The following is a 21,353-nucleotide window of genomic DNA, read 5'->3' as shown; positions in this document are numbered from 1 at the left end:
GGGGGAAGGAGAAAAGTAGTTGAGTCATCTGTATAGCAATGAAAGGAGACAATGTGAGGATATGACGGAGCCGAGTGACTTGGTGTATAGAGAGTAGAGGAGAGCCTTGGGGGACACCAGTAGTGAGAGTACATGGTGCAGACACAGATCCTCTCCGCGTCACCCAGCAGGAGTGGCCTGCCAGGTAGGATGCAATCCAAGACTGTGCAGAGCCTGAGACATCCAGCCCTTAGAGGGTGGAGAGGAGGAGCTTATGGTTCACGGTGTCAAAGGCAGTGGATAGATCTAGGAGAATGAGAACAGAGGAGAGAGAGTCAGCTTTGGCTGTGTGGAGAGCCTCTGTGACACAGAGAAGAGCAGTCTAGGTTGAGTGACCCGTCTTGAAGCCTGACTGGTTAGGGTCAAGAAGATCGTTCTGAGAGAGATAACGAGAGAGTTGGTCAGAGACAGCACGCTCAAGTTTTTTGGAAAGAAAAGAAAGGGATACAGGTTTATAGTTTCTGACGTCAGATGAGTTGATTGTTGGTTTCTTGAGGGGATGCAGTCAGTGGTCAGGGATGAGTTGATGAGGGAAGTGAGGAATGGGAGAAGGTCTCCAGAAATGGTCTGGAGAAGGGAGGAGAGGGATAGGGTCGAGCGGGCAGGTTGTCGGGTGGCCAGACCTTACTAGTCGCAGGATTTCATCTGGAGAGAGAGGGAAGAAAGAGGTCAAGGCGTAGCGTAGTTCTGTGTGAGTGGGACCAGTGGACTTAATAGGCTGAGTGAATGAAGAGTGGATGCCATCAACCTTCTTTTCAAAGTGGTCGACAAATTTGTCCGCAGAGAGGGAGGAGGGAGGGGGAGGGGGTGGAGGATTAAGGAGGGCGGAGAAGGTGGAAAATAGTTTCCTAGGGTTAGAGGCAGATGCTTGAAATTTAGAGTGATAGAAAGGGGCTTTAGCAGCAGATACAGGGTAAGAGAAGGTAGAGAGGAGGGAGTGAAAGGATGATGTCCTCGGAAGTTTAGTTTTCCTCCATTTTTGCTAAGCTGCCCGCAGCCCTGTTCTGTAAGCTCGCGATGAGTCACTCAGCCACTGAACAGGAGGGGAAGACCGAGCCAGCCGGGAGGAAAGGGGACTGTGCGAGTCATAGGATGCGGAAAGGGAGGAGAGTAGGGTCAAAGAGGCAGAATCAGGAGACAGGAGGGAGAAGGATTTAGCTGAAGGGAGAGATGATAGGATAGAAAAGGAGAGAGTAGTGGGAGAGAGAGAGCTTAGATTGTGACAGCGCATGACCATCTGGGTAGGGGCTGAGTGGTTAGGTTTGGAGGAAAGGGAGGCAGAAAATGAAACAAAGTAGTGATCAGAGATCTGGAGGGGGTTGCAGTGAGATTAGTAGGTAAACAGCTTCTAGTAAAGAGGAGGTCAAGCGTAGTGCCTGCCTTGTGAGTTGGAGGGGATTGGGAAAAGGTGAGGTCAAAAAAGGCAGACGTTGGGAGGTTGAAGTCGCCAAGTACAAAGAAATGAGCTTATCAAGGTGTCAAGCTCATTGAGGAACTCTCCATGTCTCCGTAAGGCTAAAAAGTCAAGGGACTTAAATGCAGCGTTGGCTGAGATGAACTGCGCTTTTGACCGCAGATCGGCAATTCCAAACGCTGCCAGAGTCCCAGAATTCTACATGTGTTGTGTGTGCAGGGTACACTAAATTAGAAGGGTTACCAAGGGGTGGGGAGCGTCTGTAAAGCCTACAGAGAGAGGAGTGAACAGGTATAGAAAGCACACACAAATAGTTGCCAAAGCTACAAAAGAGCAAAATGAGATACATGTAATTAGAAAATAACTAGGTAAGATATTCAAGTGAGAGAGTGGTGTGGAGCCTTCCTCTCTTTCCTTCCTCCAACAACTCAGCAGAACAGTCTTTGTTTCAGCGACTGTCTAGGTTTTTCAGACGAGACCGCCCCTGACACAACCGCAGCTTCTAGCTGCTGCTGAGAAGCCAGGGAAGACTGAAGTACTAACATTAATTGCTAATTGCCTAGCAGAGGTGAAGAGCACACCTCCCTGTACTAATTGCTGATTGCCTAGGAGAAGAGAAACCACCCCCTCCAATACAGCCACTGATTACCAAAACAAGTCACAAATTGCCCTGCCCCTTGATCCTGGTTGATGGGTCAACAATCATCTGCAAGTTATGAGCAGTCAGCAGTTCACACACCAAGTAGGCTACTGGGAAGACAGGCAGCACTTAAAGTAGCTGGCCCTAGCTAGTAAAAAGACAGTACTAGACAAAAGACAAAGACACAAAATTATACTTATCACTCCTGGAGATATCAAGAGTCCTCTAACTATAGAATGAAGCCCTTTTGTCCCTAACGCTGCACTTTGTCTCAGTGCCAAACATTTTCTTAAATAGACACCTTCTCCCAATTGATCTGTTGTGGATATCAATACTAACATTCACAGAACAGAGTGTTATTACTTGTAATTATTTCTTGCCTTGCAGGCCTTTCTCTCTTTTTAAGCTCACTGCAGGGGCCCTGAGAGAACAGGAGGTATAAATCGTTGACAAATCTACAAGTTTTCAAGACAAGGGAAATCTATTTCAGATCTTCTGTCTACCCCTTTCTCTACTTCTCTCTCCGTCTTTCTATCTGATGATGGGACTCGGTTTTCGATGACATACTGCACAGTTTGAGTTTTCGAAATAATAATATATGCAAAACAGACATGAATATATTGTATATTACTTATCCAATTCAGCTTTAAACAGCCTTGACAATACTGTACATTCCCAATGGATAGACAGGATGCCACTTCTGATGTGGCATAGCCTGAAGGACAAGGTTTTATCATGGGGAGAAAAGCACCAGAAGGTAGAGATCAAAAGGTAGACAGGTGATAACTCTGACAATTTGTCCCATTATATAGGGCTGACTCTGCAAGGGATGGGAGATAACATTGGGGGAATGCAGCACTATTCAGCGTACTACCCCAATGGGCTAGTCGAAATGAAAAGCTGTAGAATCTTCCTCACGAATACATAGTTTGGGATTAAATTGGCTTTACTCACTCTTACGCATACCACAAAGAATAGACAAAGCTCTTCTACTGTTTAAAAATACTATGCCGTCTATGATGTGCTTTCTACCCTGTGGTGACACACAATAACCCTTGGGAATTTACATTTACATTATTTAGCAGACGCTCTTATCCAGAGCGACTTACAGTTTAGTGCATACATTATAATTTTTCATACCCCCTGTGGGAATCGAACCCACAACCCTGGCGTTGCAAACGCCATGCTCTACCAACTGAGCTACATCCCTGCCGGCCATTCCCTCCCCTACCCTGGGCCAATTGCGCGCCACCCCATGGGTCTCCCGGTCGCGGCCGGCTACGACAGAGCCTGGATTTGAACCAGGATCTCTAGTGGCACAGGTAGCACTGCGATGCAGTGCCTTAGACCACTGCGCCACTCGGGAGACACACAGTTGATTGATGAATACCTAAGCAGTCACACAGATTAAAATATCTCTACAAATCCTTAGTTTGGATGGGGATGGTATAATAGGGGAAATGCATGGCATCTCCATGTGAAATCAACATTAAAGCCAGGATAAAGGAGTGTGATAGGCCTGACTAAAGTAATGCCAAGGCCAGTGAGTCTCTCACTCGACTTGATCAGTGGAGAGAGTAAGGGTTGCAATTGGTTTACAATCCCCCAGGGGTAAAAAAACTACCTCTGCACCAGGTTGTGTGACTTGTGACAGAGGGTGATACCCTCCACATTTCCCCCTCCACCACTATTTAGTGTATAGTAAATCCTGTACTACCCCGTCCCCTCTCCTCTACGCACCTCTAGCCAGTCAGACGTAGCGTTATACAGGTCACCTCCAATCAATTAAAAGGTTATCTCTAGAGCTGCAGGGACATGTTATAGTCCAGAGGGAGCATACATTGTAATTTACACATCCCTGATAAAATAGACGGGACAACCTGCTGCACTATTGGCTATAGCTTTCATCACTGGGTCCAAGGACAATGCAAAATATCATAGCTCGATAGAAACATATACAGCGGAATGTACTGTAGAATAACTCAATAAAATTGCCTTTTGGAAGTGTTATACAGCGGATGACAAAGAGAGAAGAAGTGTTTTGACTGGGGGGAGGCACCATAGCAGTCATATTGAAGAGGAGGACAGAGAGTGAATAAGAGGCTTGCCTTTGTCCAGTGGATATAGTGTCTCTGCAGTAGGGGAGTAAAAAGCCTTCCCCACTCCGCTGTGGCAGAATCTATTACCTTGAAGCCAGCACTTCCCTTTGATGTTGTGCCTTGAAAACAAGGCTATTCAATCTCCCTGGTCAGATTCAATAAAGCCCGGGTGTCATAAATTTCTACATGCAGGTTTTTGTGGAATCCTGATCTAGTGGCATAGATCTGGGGGAGAGGCTAGGAGGCTAAGACCTAATTTTAAGTGTCTCGGGGAAAAACAGAATGAATGCAAACCAACAGTGACGGGGGCGCTTTAGTTTTTGCTGTCGTTTAGGAGGGGAACAAAGTTTGCAGGTTGTGGTGGGAAGTCGACTGTCCCCTGCTTTAGCGGTTTGGTCAGGTCAATTCCAGGACATTGCGTTTCATCAACATCCCAGTCAATCAACGTCCAAACTGTGTCTCTTCAACTCAGAGAGAGCACTGTCGCACAGTTAAGGCTTGAGCGTGACAGTCAATGCCTCTTCTCAGAACCTCTCTCAGCCTCTCTCATATCCGCTCGGGAAAAAATTATAACTGTTTACAATTAGCTGTGGAGAGATGAGATATTAAGGGGCGATAATTGTGCTGTTTGGTCTTGTATCACGAGCCATCCATTACAGCTCAGCAACCGTAGGGGAGGCGGCTCTAGTATGTTCTGGCACAGCGGTTTGTCTATTCACATAACAATCACTGTCACGGCACGCCTCAAGTCAGCACTCCTACAGGGGGCTCAGGGTGGTGTTGGGAGGACCAGATGAATATGAAGTTAATATGAAATCCATAACAGATGATGGTGATGAGTGGCAGAGGGGAGGCTGGAGAAAAGTAATGAAGCCCCCTCTCTTACAGTGGGGAAAAAAAGTATTTAGTCAGCCACCAATTGTGCAAGTTCTCCCACTTAAAAAGATGAGAGAGGCCTGTAATTTTCATCATAGGTACATGTCAACTATGACAGACAAAATGAGAATTTTTTTCCCAGAAAATCACATTGTAGGATTTTTAATGAATTTATTTGCAAATTATGGTGGAAAATAAGTATTTGGTCAATAACAAAAGTTTCTCAATACTTTGTTATATACCCTTTGTTGGCAATGACACAGGTCAAATGTTTTCTGTAAGTCTTCACAAGGTTTTCACACACTGTTGCTGGTATTTTGGCCCATTCCTCCATGCAGATCTCCTCTAGAGCAGTGATGTTTTGGGGCTGTCGCTGGGCAACACGGACTTTCAACTCCCTCCAAAGATTTTCTATGGGGTTGAGATCTGGAGACTGGCTAGGCCACTCCAGGACCTTGAAATGCTTCTTACGAAGCCACTCCTTCGTTGCCCGGGCGGTGTGTTTGGGATCATTGTCATGCTGAAAGACCCAGCCACGTTTCATCTTCAATGCCCTTGCTGATGGAAGGAGGTTTTCACTCAAAATCTCACAATACATGGCCCCATTCATTCTTTCCTTTACACGGATCAGTCGTCCTGGTCCCTTTGCAGAAAAACAGCCCCAAAGCATGATGTTTCCACCCCCATGCGTCACAGTAGGTATGGTGTTCTTTGGATGCAACTCAGCATTCTTTGTCCTCCAAACACGACGAGTTGAGTTTTTACCAAAAAGTTATATTTTGGTTTCATCTGACCATATGACATTCTCCCAATCCTCTTCTGGATCATTCAAATGCACTCTAGCAAACTTCAGATGGGCCTGGACATGTACTGGCTTAAGTAGGGGGACACGTCTTGCACTGCAGGATTTGAGTCCCTGGCGGCGTAGTGTGTTACTGATGGTAGGCTTTGTTACTTTGGTCCCAGCTCTCTGCAGGTCATTCACTAGGTCCCCCCGTGTGGTTCTGGGATTTTTGCTCACCGTTCTTGTGATCATTTTGACCCCACGGGGTGAGATCTTGCGTGGAGCCCCAGTTCGAGGGAGATTATCAGTGGTCTTGTATGTCTTCCATTTCCTAATAATTGCTCCCACAGTTGATTTCTTCAAACCAAGCTGCTTACCTATTGCAGATTCAGTCTTCCCAGCCTGGTGCAGGTCTACAATTTTGTTTCTGGTGTCCTTTGACAGCTCTTTGGTCTTGGCCATAGTGGAGTTTGGAGTGTGACTGTTTGAGGTTGTGGACAGGTGTATTTTATACTGATAACAAGTTCAAACAGGTGCCATTAATACAGGTAACGAGTGGAGGACAGAGGAGCCTCTTAAAGAAGAAGTTACAGGTCTGTGAGAGCCAGAAATCTTGCTTGTTTGTAGGTGACCAAATACTTATTTTCCACCATAATTTGCAAATAAATTCATTAAAAATCCTACAATGTGATTTTCTGGATTTGTTTTCCTCAATTTGTCTGTCATAGTTGACGTGTACCTATGATGAAAATTACAGGCCTCTCTCATCTTTTTAAGTGGGAGAACTTGCACAATTGGTGGCTGACTAAATACTTTTTTTCCCCACTGTAGCTAAATCATACAGCCAACACTTTGGCTGTTACAATAACCAAACAGTTGGATAAATGTGATGTATGACAGGAGTGGATGTTGCATGCAATTTCAATGTTGCTTTGTGTATCAGCAAATTTGTTTGAGATAATCTCACTGCAATACTGCTCACTGTGTCCATGTTGCTTGACATAAGTGTTTTCAAAGAACCGTCAGTCAAGGTGAGCTCCCCATCCACTCAGCCTACTAGCTCCCTGCCTACTCAGTCTGTATTTTCTCCCTCATAGTTTGACATAAGACAAAAGTATTTTATTCTAATTTTCATTCACATCTTGCATTATCTGAGAGTAGAATCATTTTTCGGCAGTTGAATCATTGCAATGAATCAAACATTTGTTTTGATTAAACGGGGAAGGAATGTTCATTAATAATTTAAACTCTAATTACTGACAGTAATATGTTGTCATGCAGAGATTCCTATAACAAAGAAGTACTGTCTCTCCCAGTACAATAGATCCTGTGCAATGACAAATCATTTCCTCTGTTAGTCACAAAGGTCATGTTTAAATCATCCCACTATTTGTTCTTGCTTCTAGTGATGGGGGAATAAGTTACATGTTTATGCTGTCATTAGATAACAGCCCTGAGGTCCCTCAATATTGACATTATGAATCATAGTGATCTCAAAGCGCCGCACACACAGCTTGGCTCTGCTCAGCGGGTGGGTCACCTGTCCTGATACATGTGCATTCTTTAGCTAAAGAGGGCGGACAACCTCCTGATTCAGATAAGATCTAGCGGCTTGGCGGAAAATACCCTTAACAGGTGTTGACAAGGAGCAGCGTTGTTTTGGCTGCATGCTCCGCTCCTGCTTGCTCACCACCGTCCCTCAAAGTCACATCAAGAGATGGAATCTATATCTTAGCCAGGGCCACTGTCGAACAGACACCCACACAGGCAGAAAGGCAGGCAGGCAGGCACGCACACATGCACGCACACACACACATACACACACATACACACACACACACACATACTAAACATACAAGCTACACACAAGCCACACACGCAACATCCCACACTCTCGGGTCCACAATTAATATCAAACTCCCAGAGCAGTGACAGTCGTGCCTGGGTGTTTTGAGTGGAAATCAATTTACTCCTTGATGCTGCATAAACTGTGGCATGCAAGTGGAGGTTTGTTGACTCCTGACAGACCGGAGTGGTGTGGAGCGGGGAGAGGAGAGTAGAGGAAAGCGAGAGCGGTGAAGACACACCTGAGTGTTCTGGGGCCCCTCTGTCAACGAACGCCTCTTTGCATTATTCATGACATGCCTCCTGCCTGTCCTCCCCGGCTGCACCGCACCACTCTGCACCGTACCACTCACTCAGAAGAGAGGGGGGGAGACAGAGAGAGGGGGAAGGAGTGAGGGAGAGAGAGAGGGGGGAGGAGGGAGAGGAAAAGGGAAGGAGAGAGACAGAGAGACAGAGGGCGCTGGCTGTAGCACTCCTATACCCAAACACAGTCATGAAGAAGTTGTTGGCATAACACTACAGCCAGAACGTTTCTGGTACAGTAGGTTAGGGATTATGGTTTCAAATTGTCCAGGGGTTACCAAGGTTGTTAAGACCTTTCCTCTGTTTTGTCAAACATTTTGCTTACCCATTAAAGCATTGGAATAGCGTTTTGAGTATATCATGCAAACCAAATGGTAACCTGATGAAAAACTCTCCCTTTCCGTTATGTGGATGTTTTTTGTTAGCTGTGTTACTCTCACGTTGAGCTCTTTTGGGAGAGGTATGCAACCCTCACAAAATCTGTGGAATTCGAGTTTCTTACCCAGAGTTCCTACCCAATGCCATCACTACAGCAAAGCTCAGATGCTCCATCTCTGAGGATGTGAGATTTTGTAACAGAGGGAGAGATGAAGGATGAAGAAGTGACTGTACATTTTAAACTATTCAGGTAGTGTATGAAATGGAAGAGCTACGGGGGTAACGAGTCCATAATATTACAGTAAAACCAGGAAGAGTGAATCTGCGTCTTTAATGTGAATCGGTGGTTGAATCTGATGATGAAGACACTTTCCTCTATGGAGCAAAGGTGGAAATACTGCAGATTGGCAAAATGTATTGCACTAGTCGTCATATAGGCTATTATCTTCTTCAAAGTGTCTACGCTACTTACATTTAGCAGCAATATCATCTCATATGGTTTGCCGATCTACAGGATAGAGATACATATTCACGCCACGTTCAGGTCTCACTTACTTTAAACTTCTCACTATCTTGACAGAATTCTAATAGAGAAGGTAGAAAGTGTTGGGTAGAGGCGAGAAGGCATTTTAAAGCATTCAGATCCAGAGGGTTTGCGCAGGTCTTGATCTCCATTTGGGAATGCTCCTCAGAACTCCTCAGGATCAAAGATGTTGAAAAACAAAGAGGCTCTGTTTCTCCTGATGATCACATGAAGGGATAGAGAGAGATAGAGAGCTCCTGTCTGTTATCAGACAAGGCACTCATCTTCACAGTGATCCACCACGCTTATTTATTGACCAGGGGAAGCAAAGGTCAAAGTCAAACCTGTTGGAATCAAAGCAGCTCTGTGAAATCCTCTCTGGTCTCCAAAGCTCCCTTCATTGTTGTTTAATATATCCTTTAGTCTGACATGATTCAGTAACACACATAAACAGATAGGGGCTTTGTGAACACTGTTCAGTGACTGTCATTGGGGTATTTATACCTGTACTGCAGCTAGCTGATTTATGCCAATATTGTTGATGTTCTGTTGATCAAGATCAACGTCAAGATGTTTGTATCCAAAGAAGTATGGATGGGATTAATTAATGATATGTGTTCATTTTGTATAAAAATTCAGGGACGTAACTAGGGTTTGAGGAAGAATAGAAATGCAGTAATAGAGCTTAAACTTTTTTTTTAAATGTCCCCCCCTACCCGCGAAAAACCCAGCAGCGTTCCAGTTCTTGACACAAACCGGTGTGCCTGGCACCTACTACCATACCCCGTTCAAAGGAACTTAAATATTTTCTCTTGCCCATTTACCCTCTGAATGGCACACATAAAAATCCTTATTTAACCCTTTGACGCGTACGATCACATATTTGTGATCATTGTTGAGTGGTCCCTGCAGCTACCATTGCAAATACAGTGGGGAAAAAAAGTATTTAGTCAGCCACCAATTGTGCAAGTTCTCCCACTTAAAAATATGAGAGAGGCCTGTAATTTTACTCATAGGTACACGTCAACTATGACAGACAAATTGAGAAAAAATAATCAAGAAAATCACATTGTAGGATTTTTTATGAATTTATTTGCAAATTATGGTGGAAAATAAGTATTTGGTCACCTACAAACAAGCAAGATTTCTGGCTCTCACAGACCTGTAACTTCTTCTTTAAGAGGCTCCTCTGTCCTCCACTCGTTACCTGTATTAATGGCACCTGTTTGAACTTGTTATCAGTATAAAAGACATGTGTCCACAACCTCAAACAGTCACACTCCAAACTCCACTATGGCCAAGACCAAAGAGCTGTCAAAGACACCAGAAACAAAATTGTAGACCTGCACCAGGCTGGGAAGACTGAAACTGCAATAGGTAAGCAGCTTGGTTTGAAGAAATCAACTGTGGGAGCAAATATTAGGAAATGGAAGACATACAATACCATTGATAATCTCCCTCGATCTGGGGCTCCACGCAAGATCTCACCCCGTGGGGTCAAAATGATCACAAGAACGGTGAACAAAAATCCCAGAACCACACGGGGGGACCTAGTGAATGACCTGCAGAGAGATGGGACCAAAGTAACAAAGCCTACCATCAGTAACACACTACGCCGCCAGGGACTCAAATCCTGCAGTGCCAGACGTGTCCCCCTGCTTAAGCCAGTACATGTCCAGGCCCGTCTGAAGTTTGCTAGAGTGCATTTGGATGATCCAGAAGAGGATTGGGAGAATGTCATATGGTCAGATGAAACCAAAATACAACTTTTTGGTAAAAACTCAACTCGTTGTGTTTGGAGGACAAAGAATGCTGAGTTGCATCCAAAGAACACTATACCTACTGTGAAGCATGGGGGTGGAAACATCATGCTTTGTGGCGGTTTTTCTGCAAAGGGACCAGGACGACTGATCCGTGTAAAGGAAACAATGAATGGGGCCATGTATCGTGAGATTTTGAGTGAAAACCTCCTTCCATCAGCAAGGGCATTGAAGATGAAACGTGGCTGGGTCTTTCAGCATTACAATGATCCCAAACACACCGCCCGGGCAACGAAGGAGTGGCTTCGTAAGAAGCATTTCAAGGTCCTGGAAGGGCCTAGCTAGTCTCCAGATCTCAACCCCATAGAAAATCTTTGGAGGGAGTTGAAAGTCCGTGTTGCCCAGCGACAGCCCCAAAACATCACTGCTCTAGAGGAGATCTGCATGGAGGAATGGGCCAAAATACCAGCAACAGTGTGTGAAAACCTTGTGAAGACTTACAGAAAACATTTGACCTGTGTCATTGGCAACAAAGGGTATATAACAAAGTATTGAAAAACTTTTGTTATTGACCAAATACATATTTTCCACCATAATTTGCAAATAAATTCATTAAAAATCCTACAATGTGATTTTCTGCATTTTTTTCTCTCATTTTGTCTGTCATAGTTGACGTGTACCTATGATGAAAATTACAGGCCTCTCTCATCTTTTTAAGTGGGAGAACTTGCACAATTGGTGGCTGACTAAATACTTTTTTCCCCCACTGTATGTGATTGGAACAGTAGCAACAGAATGTATGATTCAACAAATGCGTCTAAACAGCATTGTTGTCTGAAAACCATCTAAACAATGTTTTGTACTGATGGGAAATAAAGGTCTTCACAACTTAATTAATACATTTCACCTTTTATTGTAAAAGATAAATGCAAACTTCATCATCCAAGCATCACACGGAACACATCCACAGCCAAACTCATTCCATAAACCAGTCTAAATAACATGTTGCACTGACAAAAAACAAAACATAAGTTAGCAACCTAACAGCTAGACTTGTTTACAATGTACCACATCTCTCGTGTGCACAAGGGATAAATGTAATATTGTTTAGAAAATAGATACTTGTCAGCTAAGCTTAAAGCAGCCAAATTGTGTTGTGTGACAAAACTGCACATTTTAGAGTGGCCTTTTATTGTCTCCAGCAGAAGGTGTACCGGTGTAATGATCATGCTGTTCAATCAGCTTCTTGGCAAAGGACGAATGCTCACTAACAGGGATGTAAACAAATGTGTGCACACAATTTGAGAGAAATAAGCTTTTTGTGCATATGGAAAATTTCTGGGATATTATATTTCAGCACATAAAACATGGGACAAACACTTTACATGTTGCATCTATATTTTTGTTCAGTGTAAAAAATTATATGAGGTCCAAACCTCGGTGTCCTCATATGGAGTTACAGCTATGTACACATGGAATATTTATGTCTTTGTTTTATCAGCAACAGATGGAACCATCTCAACTCATACCCAAATAAATATTGACCATATCCTATTCCTTCTCTCTTTCTCTACAGGATGGTATGGGCAACTTAAGAATAACGGAGAAGGGTCTGAAACTGGAGGGGGACTCTGAGTTTCTCCAACCTCTGTATGCCAAAGAAATTCAGTCCAGACCAGTAAGTACTGCCACTACCACTTCTACTTCCACCACCATAGAATTACGAAGGAGAGTAGTATCAGAGAGAGGTGATGTCATAGGAGATGGAGCGATAGACGCTCACTCACACTCTGCCTGGCAGTAATAATACCACAGAGCATGCATTGGATGAATAGCTTGATAATGTGCGGGCTTTATCTAGTCTGTCTCACACCAGCAAAGAGAGAGAGAGCAGGCCAGCCACGGTGGAGGTGAGCGGAATAGTCATTATTGACAGGGGTGAAAAATGGGAGAAGATAAATTGTCCGGTCCAGGGGGATACAGAGAAAGAGAGAATACCCGAAGCAAGGATCCTCTGTACTGCTTTTCTCCTCCATCTCTCTCTCTTGTTCCTCCCTCTTTCTCTCTCTCTCTCACTCTCTCTCCTATTATTCTCTCTGTCTCCCCCCTCTCACAGTCTGAGTAGGTGATATTAATGATGCCTTACAGAGAGACTGTTAATTACATGGTATACTGTATTAACAGGGATGAGAGGGGGCATGGGGGATCAAGGTTACTGCAGTCCAATAGACACATACGCATACGTATGCATGATACTGTAGTAGGACAAAGAGTCTTGAAGGCCAGAAATGCCCTTCCATGAATTGCAAGAACCATTCCTTCTTGTGCCAGGTGGGCCTGATATACTAAAATAACTATATTCCCACGGAACCTATTAATTTGAATCTCATGTGCTGAACCACATTGTTAAAGTGATCTGTCAATTCAGGAATATCAATATTTTGCTTATTTACTGTGTTGCGTAGGAACCTTGATAAGCATGGAGGGACATCATATTATCTAAAATATACATGAGATGCATTATCATGCCGACTTTAAGCACATCACAATGGCTGGCTGCTATCTTTAATTAAGAAGTTGACTGAAGCATGAAAGATTACTCAGGCTTCAGATGTGATATGCATTCCAGATTGGCTAATGGAAATGGAAATCTATAAAACATACAGTCCTAATTACACACTCATGCTGAGCACCAGGGTCACTATTGGGGGTTTGTGTGTTGTGGACTGCATTGTTTGTTTACCTGCTTTGTCTCCATAGGGCAGCCCACTGTTCCTGCAGTCCTCCAAAAATGTGTCCGTCAATATCCTAAATGGAAAGAATCAGCTGGTCACACAACTTATTGCAGGTAATATTAAACAACACAACAGGAGGCAGTCACACATCCATGGAGGGTGTGTCCTAATATGGACATCGTACAAAACAATGCAAATCCATTTACTTGGACTAGAGTTCTATTCAGCAGACACAAAAAGAACAGAAAATAGTTTGCTCCAATTAGTTGTTTTTCCCTGCTGTTTGTTGTACTATCAATAACAGTTTGTTTTGGTGTAGGGGCTGTGTTTTTTCTAGTTTTCTAGTTTTTTCTAGCCTGTAGTTATAGTTCAGTAATTGTCTCTTTGCATAAATCAGGGATTCTTGAAAGACGGGACAATATCTTCATTTTTTTTTTCTCTCTTCTTAATATTAACAACATTTTAATATATATATTTTGATAGACCAAAGAAATCAGCTATCACACCATGTAAAGGAGCAACCTCCCAATGCTTTTTTTGTTCATAAATTGCAACTAACTGGATTTATGTAAACTCCGTCAGACACCATAAAAGGCATTTCATTTTGTGCATTTATTGTCAAACAAGTGTTTAATTATAACATTAAATTATTCAAATATGTAATACAAATCTCCACCCTTCTTTTGGTTTTATTTTATAGTGCTATATAAAGCTCTAGGGCTAATTTCGTTAGCATTTTGGCATGTTTTTCTAGATTCAGAACATAACAAAAACATTTAGAAAGCAAACATTATCCCTTGGATCTAGCACAGAATATACATCAATAGTTTAAGCATATGTTGCAGAACAGTTATTAAAATATTTTCAGAATGTTGACAAAAAGATAGATCTTATGTCACGATTCTCTAAAGCAGAACCCAGAAGCAGACCAGGACAAGGTGAGTAGAACGAAGGTGAGTATTTATTTACAGACTCAAATGTGGAAGCAGAATAATCCAGGAGACGGAGCGGGCAGCGGAGGTGAGTTGGTGGGATTGAATAGGCAGAGCCAATGGTGTCACAGAAGCCACCGACGACCAGGCAGGGGTGGGGTGACTGTTCCGGGAGAATGACTGTAGACAGAGTAAACGGAGGTGAGTACACGGCAAGCAAAAAGTACAGAACAACAAAACTAACTCTAGTAAACTTGAGGCTGATATGCTGACACAACATACTGTTCATGGCTAACGATCCGGCAGGGAATGGATGTCAGGTCAGAGCTTATGAAGTGGAGAGGTGATGATCAGGACCAGGTGTGCAGATAGCTGATGAGATGCAGGTGCGGGTAATAGAGAGATCTCCCGCCTAGCTTCATCGCCTGGCAACCAGACAGGGTGCGTTCAGGAACCTCAGGAAACAGACTCCAGAACAGAAAACAGGCAACACAGGCAGAAACAGACTCAGGAAGCGGGATTCATGACATCTTAAGGGGGTTAGCCATCAGTGATGGAGTTGACAAGCCAATTAAGGTTTTGACAACAAATACAGTGAGGGAAAAAAGTATTTGATCCCCTGCTGATTTTGTACGTTTGCCCACTGACAAAGAAATTATCAGTCTATCATTTTAATGGTAGGTTTATTTCCAGAAAAACGCATGTCAAAAATGTTATAAATTTATTTGCATTTTAATGAGGGAATTAAGTATTTTACCCCCTCTCTCAATCAGAAAGATTTCTGGCTCCCAGGTGTCTTTTATACAGGTAACGAGCTGAGATTAGGAGCACACTCTTAAAGGGAGTGCTCCTAATCTCAGCTTGTTACCTGTATAAAAGACACCTGTCCACAGCAGCAATCAATCAATCAGATTCCAAACTCTCCACCATGGCCAAGACCAAAGAGCTCTCCAAGGATGTCAGGGACAAGATTGTAGACATACACAAGGCTGGAATGGGCAACAAGACCATCGCCAAGCAGCTTGGTGAGAAGGTGACAACAGTAGGTGCGATTATTCGCAAATGGAAGAAACACAAAATAACTGTCAATCTCCCTCGGCCTAGGGCTCCATGCAAGATCTCACCTCGTGGAGTTGCAATGATCATGAGAACGGTGAGGAATCAGCCCAGAACTACACGGGAGGATCTTGTCAATGATCTCAAGGCAGCTGGGACTATAGTCACCAAGAAAACAATTGGTAACACACTACACTGTGAAGGACTGAAATCCTGCAGCGCCCGCAAGGTCCACCTGCTCAAGAAAGCACATATACAGGCCGGTCTGAAGTTTGCCAATGAACATCTGAATGATTCAGAGGAGAACTGGGTGAAAGTGTTGTCGTCAGATGAGACCAAAATCAAGCTCTTTGGCATCAACTCAACTCACCGTGTTTGGAGGAGGAGGAATGCTGCCTATGACCCCAAGAACACCATCCCCACTGTCAAACATGGAGGTGGAAACATTATGCTTTGGGGGTGTTTTTCTGCTAAGGGGACAGGACAACTTCACCGCATCAAAGGGATGATGGACGGGGTCATGTACCGTCAAATCTTGGGTGAGAACCTCCTTCCCTCAGCCAGGGCATTGAAAATGGGTCATGGATGGGTATTCCAGCATGACAATGACCCAAAACACACGGCCAAGGCAACAAAGGAGTGGCTCAAGAAGAAGCACATTAAGGTCCTGGAGTGGCCTAGCCAGTCTCCAGATCTTAATCCCATAGACAATCTGTGGAGGGAGCTGAAGGTTCGAGTTGCCAAACGTCAGCCTTGAAACCTTAATGACTTGGAGAAGATCTGCAAAGAGGAGTGGGACAAAATCCCTCCTGAGATGTGTGCAAACCTGGTGGCCAACTACAAGAAACGTCTGACCTCTGTGATTGCCAACAAGGGTTTTGTCACCAAGTACTAAGTCATGTTTTGCAGAGGGGTCAAATACGTACAGTGGGGGAAAAAAGTATTTAGTCAGCCACCAATTGTGCAAGTTCTCCCACTTAAAAAGATGAGAGAGGCCTGTAATTTTCATCATAGGTACACGTCAACTATGACAGACAAAATGAGATTTTTTTTCTTCAGAAAATCACATTGTCGGATTTTTAATGAATTTATTTGTTAATTATGGTGGAAAATAAGTATTTGGTCAATAACAAAAGTTTCTCAATACTTTGTTATATACCCTTTGTTGGCAATGACACAGGTCAAACGTTTTCTGTAAGTCTTCACAAGGTTTTCACACACTGTTGCTGGTATTTTGGCCCATTCCTCCATGCAGATCTCCTCTAGAGCAGTGATGTTTTGGGGCTGTCGCTGGGCAACATGGACTTTCAACTCCCTCCAAAGATGTTCTATGGGGTTGAGATCTGGAGACTGGCTAGGCCACTCCAGGACCTTGAAATGCTTCTTACGAAGCCACTCCTTCGTTGCCCGGGCGGTGTGTTTGGGATCATGCTGAAAGACCCAGCCACGTTTCATCTTCAATGCCCTTGCTGATGGAAGGAGGTTTTCTCTCAAAATCTCACAATACCTGGCCCCATTCATTCTTTCCTTTACACGGATCAGTCGTCCTGGTCCCTTTGCAGAAAAACATTCCCAAAGCATGATGTTTCCACCCCCATGCGTCACAGTAGGTATGGTGTTCTTTGGATGCAACTCAGCATTCTTTGTCCTCCAAACACGACGAGTTGAGTTTTTACCAAAAAGTTATATTTTGGTTTCATCTGACCATATGACATTCTCCCAATCCTCTTCTGGATCATCCAAATGCACTCTAGCAAACTTCAGACGGGCCTGGACATGTACTGGCTTAAGCAGTGGGACACATCTGGCACTGCAGGATTTGAGTCCCTGGCGGCGTAGTGTGTTACTGATGGTAGGCTTTGTTACTTTGGTCCCAGCTCTCTGCAGGTCATTCACTAGGTCCCCCCGTGTGGTTCTGGGATTTTTGCTCACCGTTCTTGTGATCATTTTGACCCCACGGGGTGAGATCTTGCGTGGAGCCCCAGATCGAGGGAGATTATCAGTGGTCTTGTATGTCTTCCATTTCCTAATAATTGCTCCCACAGTTGATTTCTTCAAACCAAGCTGCTTACCTATTGCAGATTCAGTCTTCCCAGCCTGGTGCAGGTCTACAATTTTGTTTCTGGTGTCCTTTGACAGCTCTTTGGTCTTGGCCATAGTGGAGTTTGGAGTGTGACTGTTTGAGGTTGTGGACAGGTGTCTTTTATACTGATAACAAGTTCAAACAGGTGCCATTAATACAGGTAACGAGTGGAGGACAGAGGAGCCTCTTAAAGAAGAAGTTACAGGTCTGTGAGAGCCAGAAATCTTGCTTGTTTGTAGGTGACCAAATACTTATTTTCCATTATAATTTGCAAATAAATTCATTAAAAATCCTACAATGTGATCTTCTGGAATTTTTTTCCTCAATTTGTCTGTCATAGTTGACGTGTACCTATGATGAAAATTACAGGCCTCTCTCATCTTTTTAAGTGGGAGAACTTGCACAATTGGTGGCTGACTAAATACTTTTTTCCCCCACTGTAGCAGCCACCTGTTTAACTTCACTGACTTTTCCTAAAACCTTTTGCCCTGTCCAGGATCCAGTGGAGTGCGTGCACGAGGGAAGATGTTGGAGGTGAAATCCAGCACAGGGAAGCTACTGTTCTCTGCTGATGACCAGGAGGTGGTGGTGGGAGCAGAGAGGCTACGGGTGACGGGTGAGTTAATGAAACAGACACTACATCATCCTCAACAGTCTACTAGCAGTTTATGAACAAGAGTTTTAAACTTGACTGGATTTACACTGTTCAAGTGTTTAGAGGCTGAATTGAGAGATCTAAAGTGTGGCGTTCTTTTGGATGAATGATTATTAACAGTGTAATCACGTTACAATTAATTGAAATTTAGCAAAAACAAGCTGGCATTTGACAGACAAAGACACATAATAATTGCCAACAATTTTCACAGGATAGCTTGCATTTGAAGAACAGCCGAACATACTGTAAATTAGACTACAAGATTTAAAATACTATTTAAGTCAGAGTTTCTATAGGGGAGGATGTGTGAGTCTGTATTATTTAGATTAGAAGAAATCATCCAACCATGTTGAACAAGAACAGATTCAGTCCCTTTTTTTGTTGTATAACATTGTAATTTGAGTAAGAAGAAAAAAAGGATTTAGACAGCCACTCACAATGTATAGACTACCAATCGCTGTCCATTTTGCTAAAACTGCGATATCTAATCGATTATAGGCTTTCTGTGGTGACAGGGCGTTTAGCCTTTAGCTTTGCTTTAGCTAATGGATACATGTTTATTGATATGCCTATTTGGTCATCATTTTATCATGTTAAGCCTAACATTTCATGAAGCTATTACACGGTGGCGCAATGCTGCCATTTATTTAGACTGCTGGCTGTTGGCAATAATGTAATTACTTGTTCAGTTATTAAAATTGGAAATTCAAACATTGCAGATTGTAAAATAAATGTTCGATGCCACAGCATAGTAATCAGCTACCAATAGATTTTTTTTGTGTGTCCTGTATAAGTGTTCTGTATAGCCTACCTGAACCTGCATAACATGAGCGGTCCTCGCGCTTTTTCCGAGCTTGGTGCGTAAAACCAATCTATTAATGCCAAATAATACAGTCAGTCCACCCTCAAAACACTAGCTTACTGGGGATTGTTTCATTATACAGTATATAGGTGCGATTTAGCTTCAATTTATAAACTTTTTTATAAAAATCACACAACAAACAGCCCAACAATGAGGAAAAAAGTAGTCTGTTTAAGGATACATTCAGCCACTATTTATTGTTGAAATGTTTTCACCATGGCCTGTAGGTCCAGCTTGCGGGCCGACTGTTTTCTATACTGAGTATTGCCAACCCAGACAGTCTTTCCTGAGACATTGTGCATTATATGTCCATTGCGCTGCACACAATTTAAACGTAGTCTTGAATGAGTCATGCCAAGATATACCAGAGGTAAGGGACTGTTGATATTGCAACCAGACGACCTGCCCCCAGAGCTTCCTATACAGTTACTCTTTCTGTAACGTGTCGAGGCCGGCAATTAAGGAGAATGAGAGGCTCAATTAAAGATGATGCAGAACTGCTATATTTGAAGAACCGCTGTACACTCCTTTCTGCCCAGTTTCCCTGATGTTGCTACGGCAATCAAGCTGTTTATACCATCCCTGTAACTGTCGCTTCTGCAGAGAGATCGTTTTCATAAAGAACTACCTACGAAGAATTAGGCTCTTGGCCTGATATGCGCTTTTGAACACCTGAATAAGCTCCACTCATTGCACTGGCGCCCTCGTAGCCTTGACCACAGCATTTGTTCAACGACATCCCCTTACATTCAATCAGAACTCTCAGCCAGAGTTCATTACCCCAGCAACCTCAGCTAAGCAGTGGGATGCAGAGAGAGAAAGGGAGGGAGGGAGGGGTACAGAGAGAGAGAGGGAGAAGAAAAGTAGTGATGATTTGCCAGTTACTCCATTTATCTGCAGCCCTTTTTGATGGGGCTGCCTAGAGCCACAGGGTTCATCAAACGCCTTGGCAACCACAGTCATTAGTAGAAAGGACTTCTTAGTTCTAAAAAGGCCTCTGTTGTACTGAAAGTTTCTGTGCATTCGTGTGGGCGGGCATGCAGTCATACTGTATGTGTGTGTATGTGAGTGCATGTATGTGCACGCGTGTGTGTGTGCGCGCGCGCGTGCATGTGTGCGTGCGTGTGTGCATGTGTGTGTCCTTTTGTGTCTGTGTACTTGCTTGTGTGTGCATGTGCGTGTCTGTGTGTTCACTCCAAACCGTGCCAAACAACATGTATCCATAAATATAGCCAATGATCTCAGGCCTGACCCTTCTCCTTCCGTCATTCCATCCATCAGGCAGGATGAAGTGAAGCCAGATTCCTATAAAACTGCCATATGCCATTACCAAATGAATGCTTCTGTCCAAACCAATAAAATACATAATTATGCTGAGCATTTAACTTGAATTGGCCCAACTGAGGTAATTGGAAATCTATGATAGAGCTTTCACTGCCTTCATTAGGCCTTTATTGCACTATCTACAGTGAACAGTGATCCAGGAACCCTCAGCTTCCAATGAGTAATAGGGGAGGTGTTCGGAATCATGCTAACTTAGCAATTTGTCACTAGCTGTGATATGAGGGATATCAAGATCTGTAAAAAGCTAATCAACCCCCTGAAATTATTGGATGATGTTTTACACAAGAGCGACAGGTGCTGCATCCAGAGAACATAACTAGCGACTTTGGGATAAGAATATACTGTAGCTTTTGATTGCAGGCAAAATGAAAATGTTTAATGTCATCAAAACAATCTGCGACTTAAATGTGGCTGTAAATTGGCTTTTAGAGGCAAATATTACATTTGATTGTTTTATTCAAGTGTCTCGCTTTTTAACACAAGGCTCAATCAGTGCTGCCAGGTAACACTTGATTACAGTGTTCTGCAACCCTTTCAAGATGGTCTCAAAGATGAGCGATGCTATATAAAGCCAAAGTTCTGTAACTGTGTCTGAAAGCAATGAAGTGGAAATATAAAGCTTGACACTTGAGGAAAACACAAGTGAAATATTTCTGACAAGAGCATTATTGGAAGTGAGTTTGATTGTGATCCTCGAGATGCCTCCCTCAGAATGGATTATTGTCCAATGAGAGACCCCAGAGAGACTGCACGGCTGTATTATGATATCAACACTTGATTTGGCTGTTTAATACCCTGCTGTAATGCAATTCAAAGTTTACCTGTTTACTGTTGTTGTTACTCAACTTCTTCAAGTTCCGCACTAGGTGGATAGATATTTTGGAGCAAGATGCCATTGTGGAGCGGAATAATGTCATTAATTGTCAGCTTGTCAGTTACAGCAAATGTTTTCACCTGTGTGAGTATAATTAGGGTAATACTGAATAGTCACACAAACCAGAAGGACCAAAGCAGTTGTATACTGT

General features: G+C 43.3%; 1 protein-coding gene across 1 annotated transcript in view; it reads left to right on the top strand.

The window, feature by feature from the left end:
• Window positions 1-21,353, top strand: part of LOC311142989 (delta-sarcoglycan-like) — a gene marked incomplete at its 5' end in the record, with an annotated part of 67,504 nt that overhangs the window by 40,150 nt on the left and 6,001 nt on the right. The window contains 3 exons of the mRNA XM_084178775.1: window positions 12,238-12,339; window positions 13,422-13,509; window positions 17,964-18,120. Coding sequence (XP_084034901.1) covers window positions 12,238-12,339; window positions 13,422-13,509; window positions 17,964-18,120 — 347 coding nt within the window. The remainder of the gene's footprint in view (window positions 1-12,237; window positions 12,340-13,421; window positions 13,510-17,963; window positions 18,121-21,353) is intronic.

This window comes from Coregonus lavaretus (genome assembly GCF_964263955.1).
Source record: "Coregonus lavaretus genome assembly, chromosome: 15".
Lineage (NCBI taxonomy): Eukaryota > Metazoa > Chordata > Actinopteri > Salmoniformes > Salmonidae > Coregonus > Coregonus lavaretus.
This window is presented reverse-complemented; position numbering and strand designations above follow the sequence as displayed.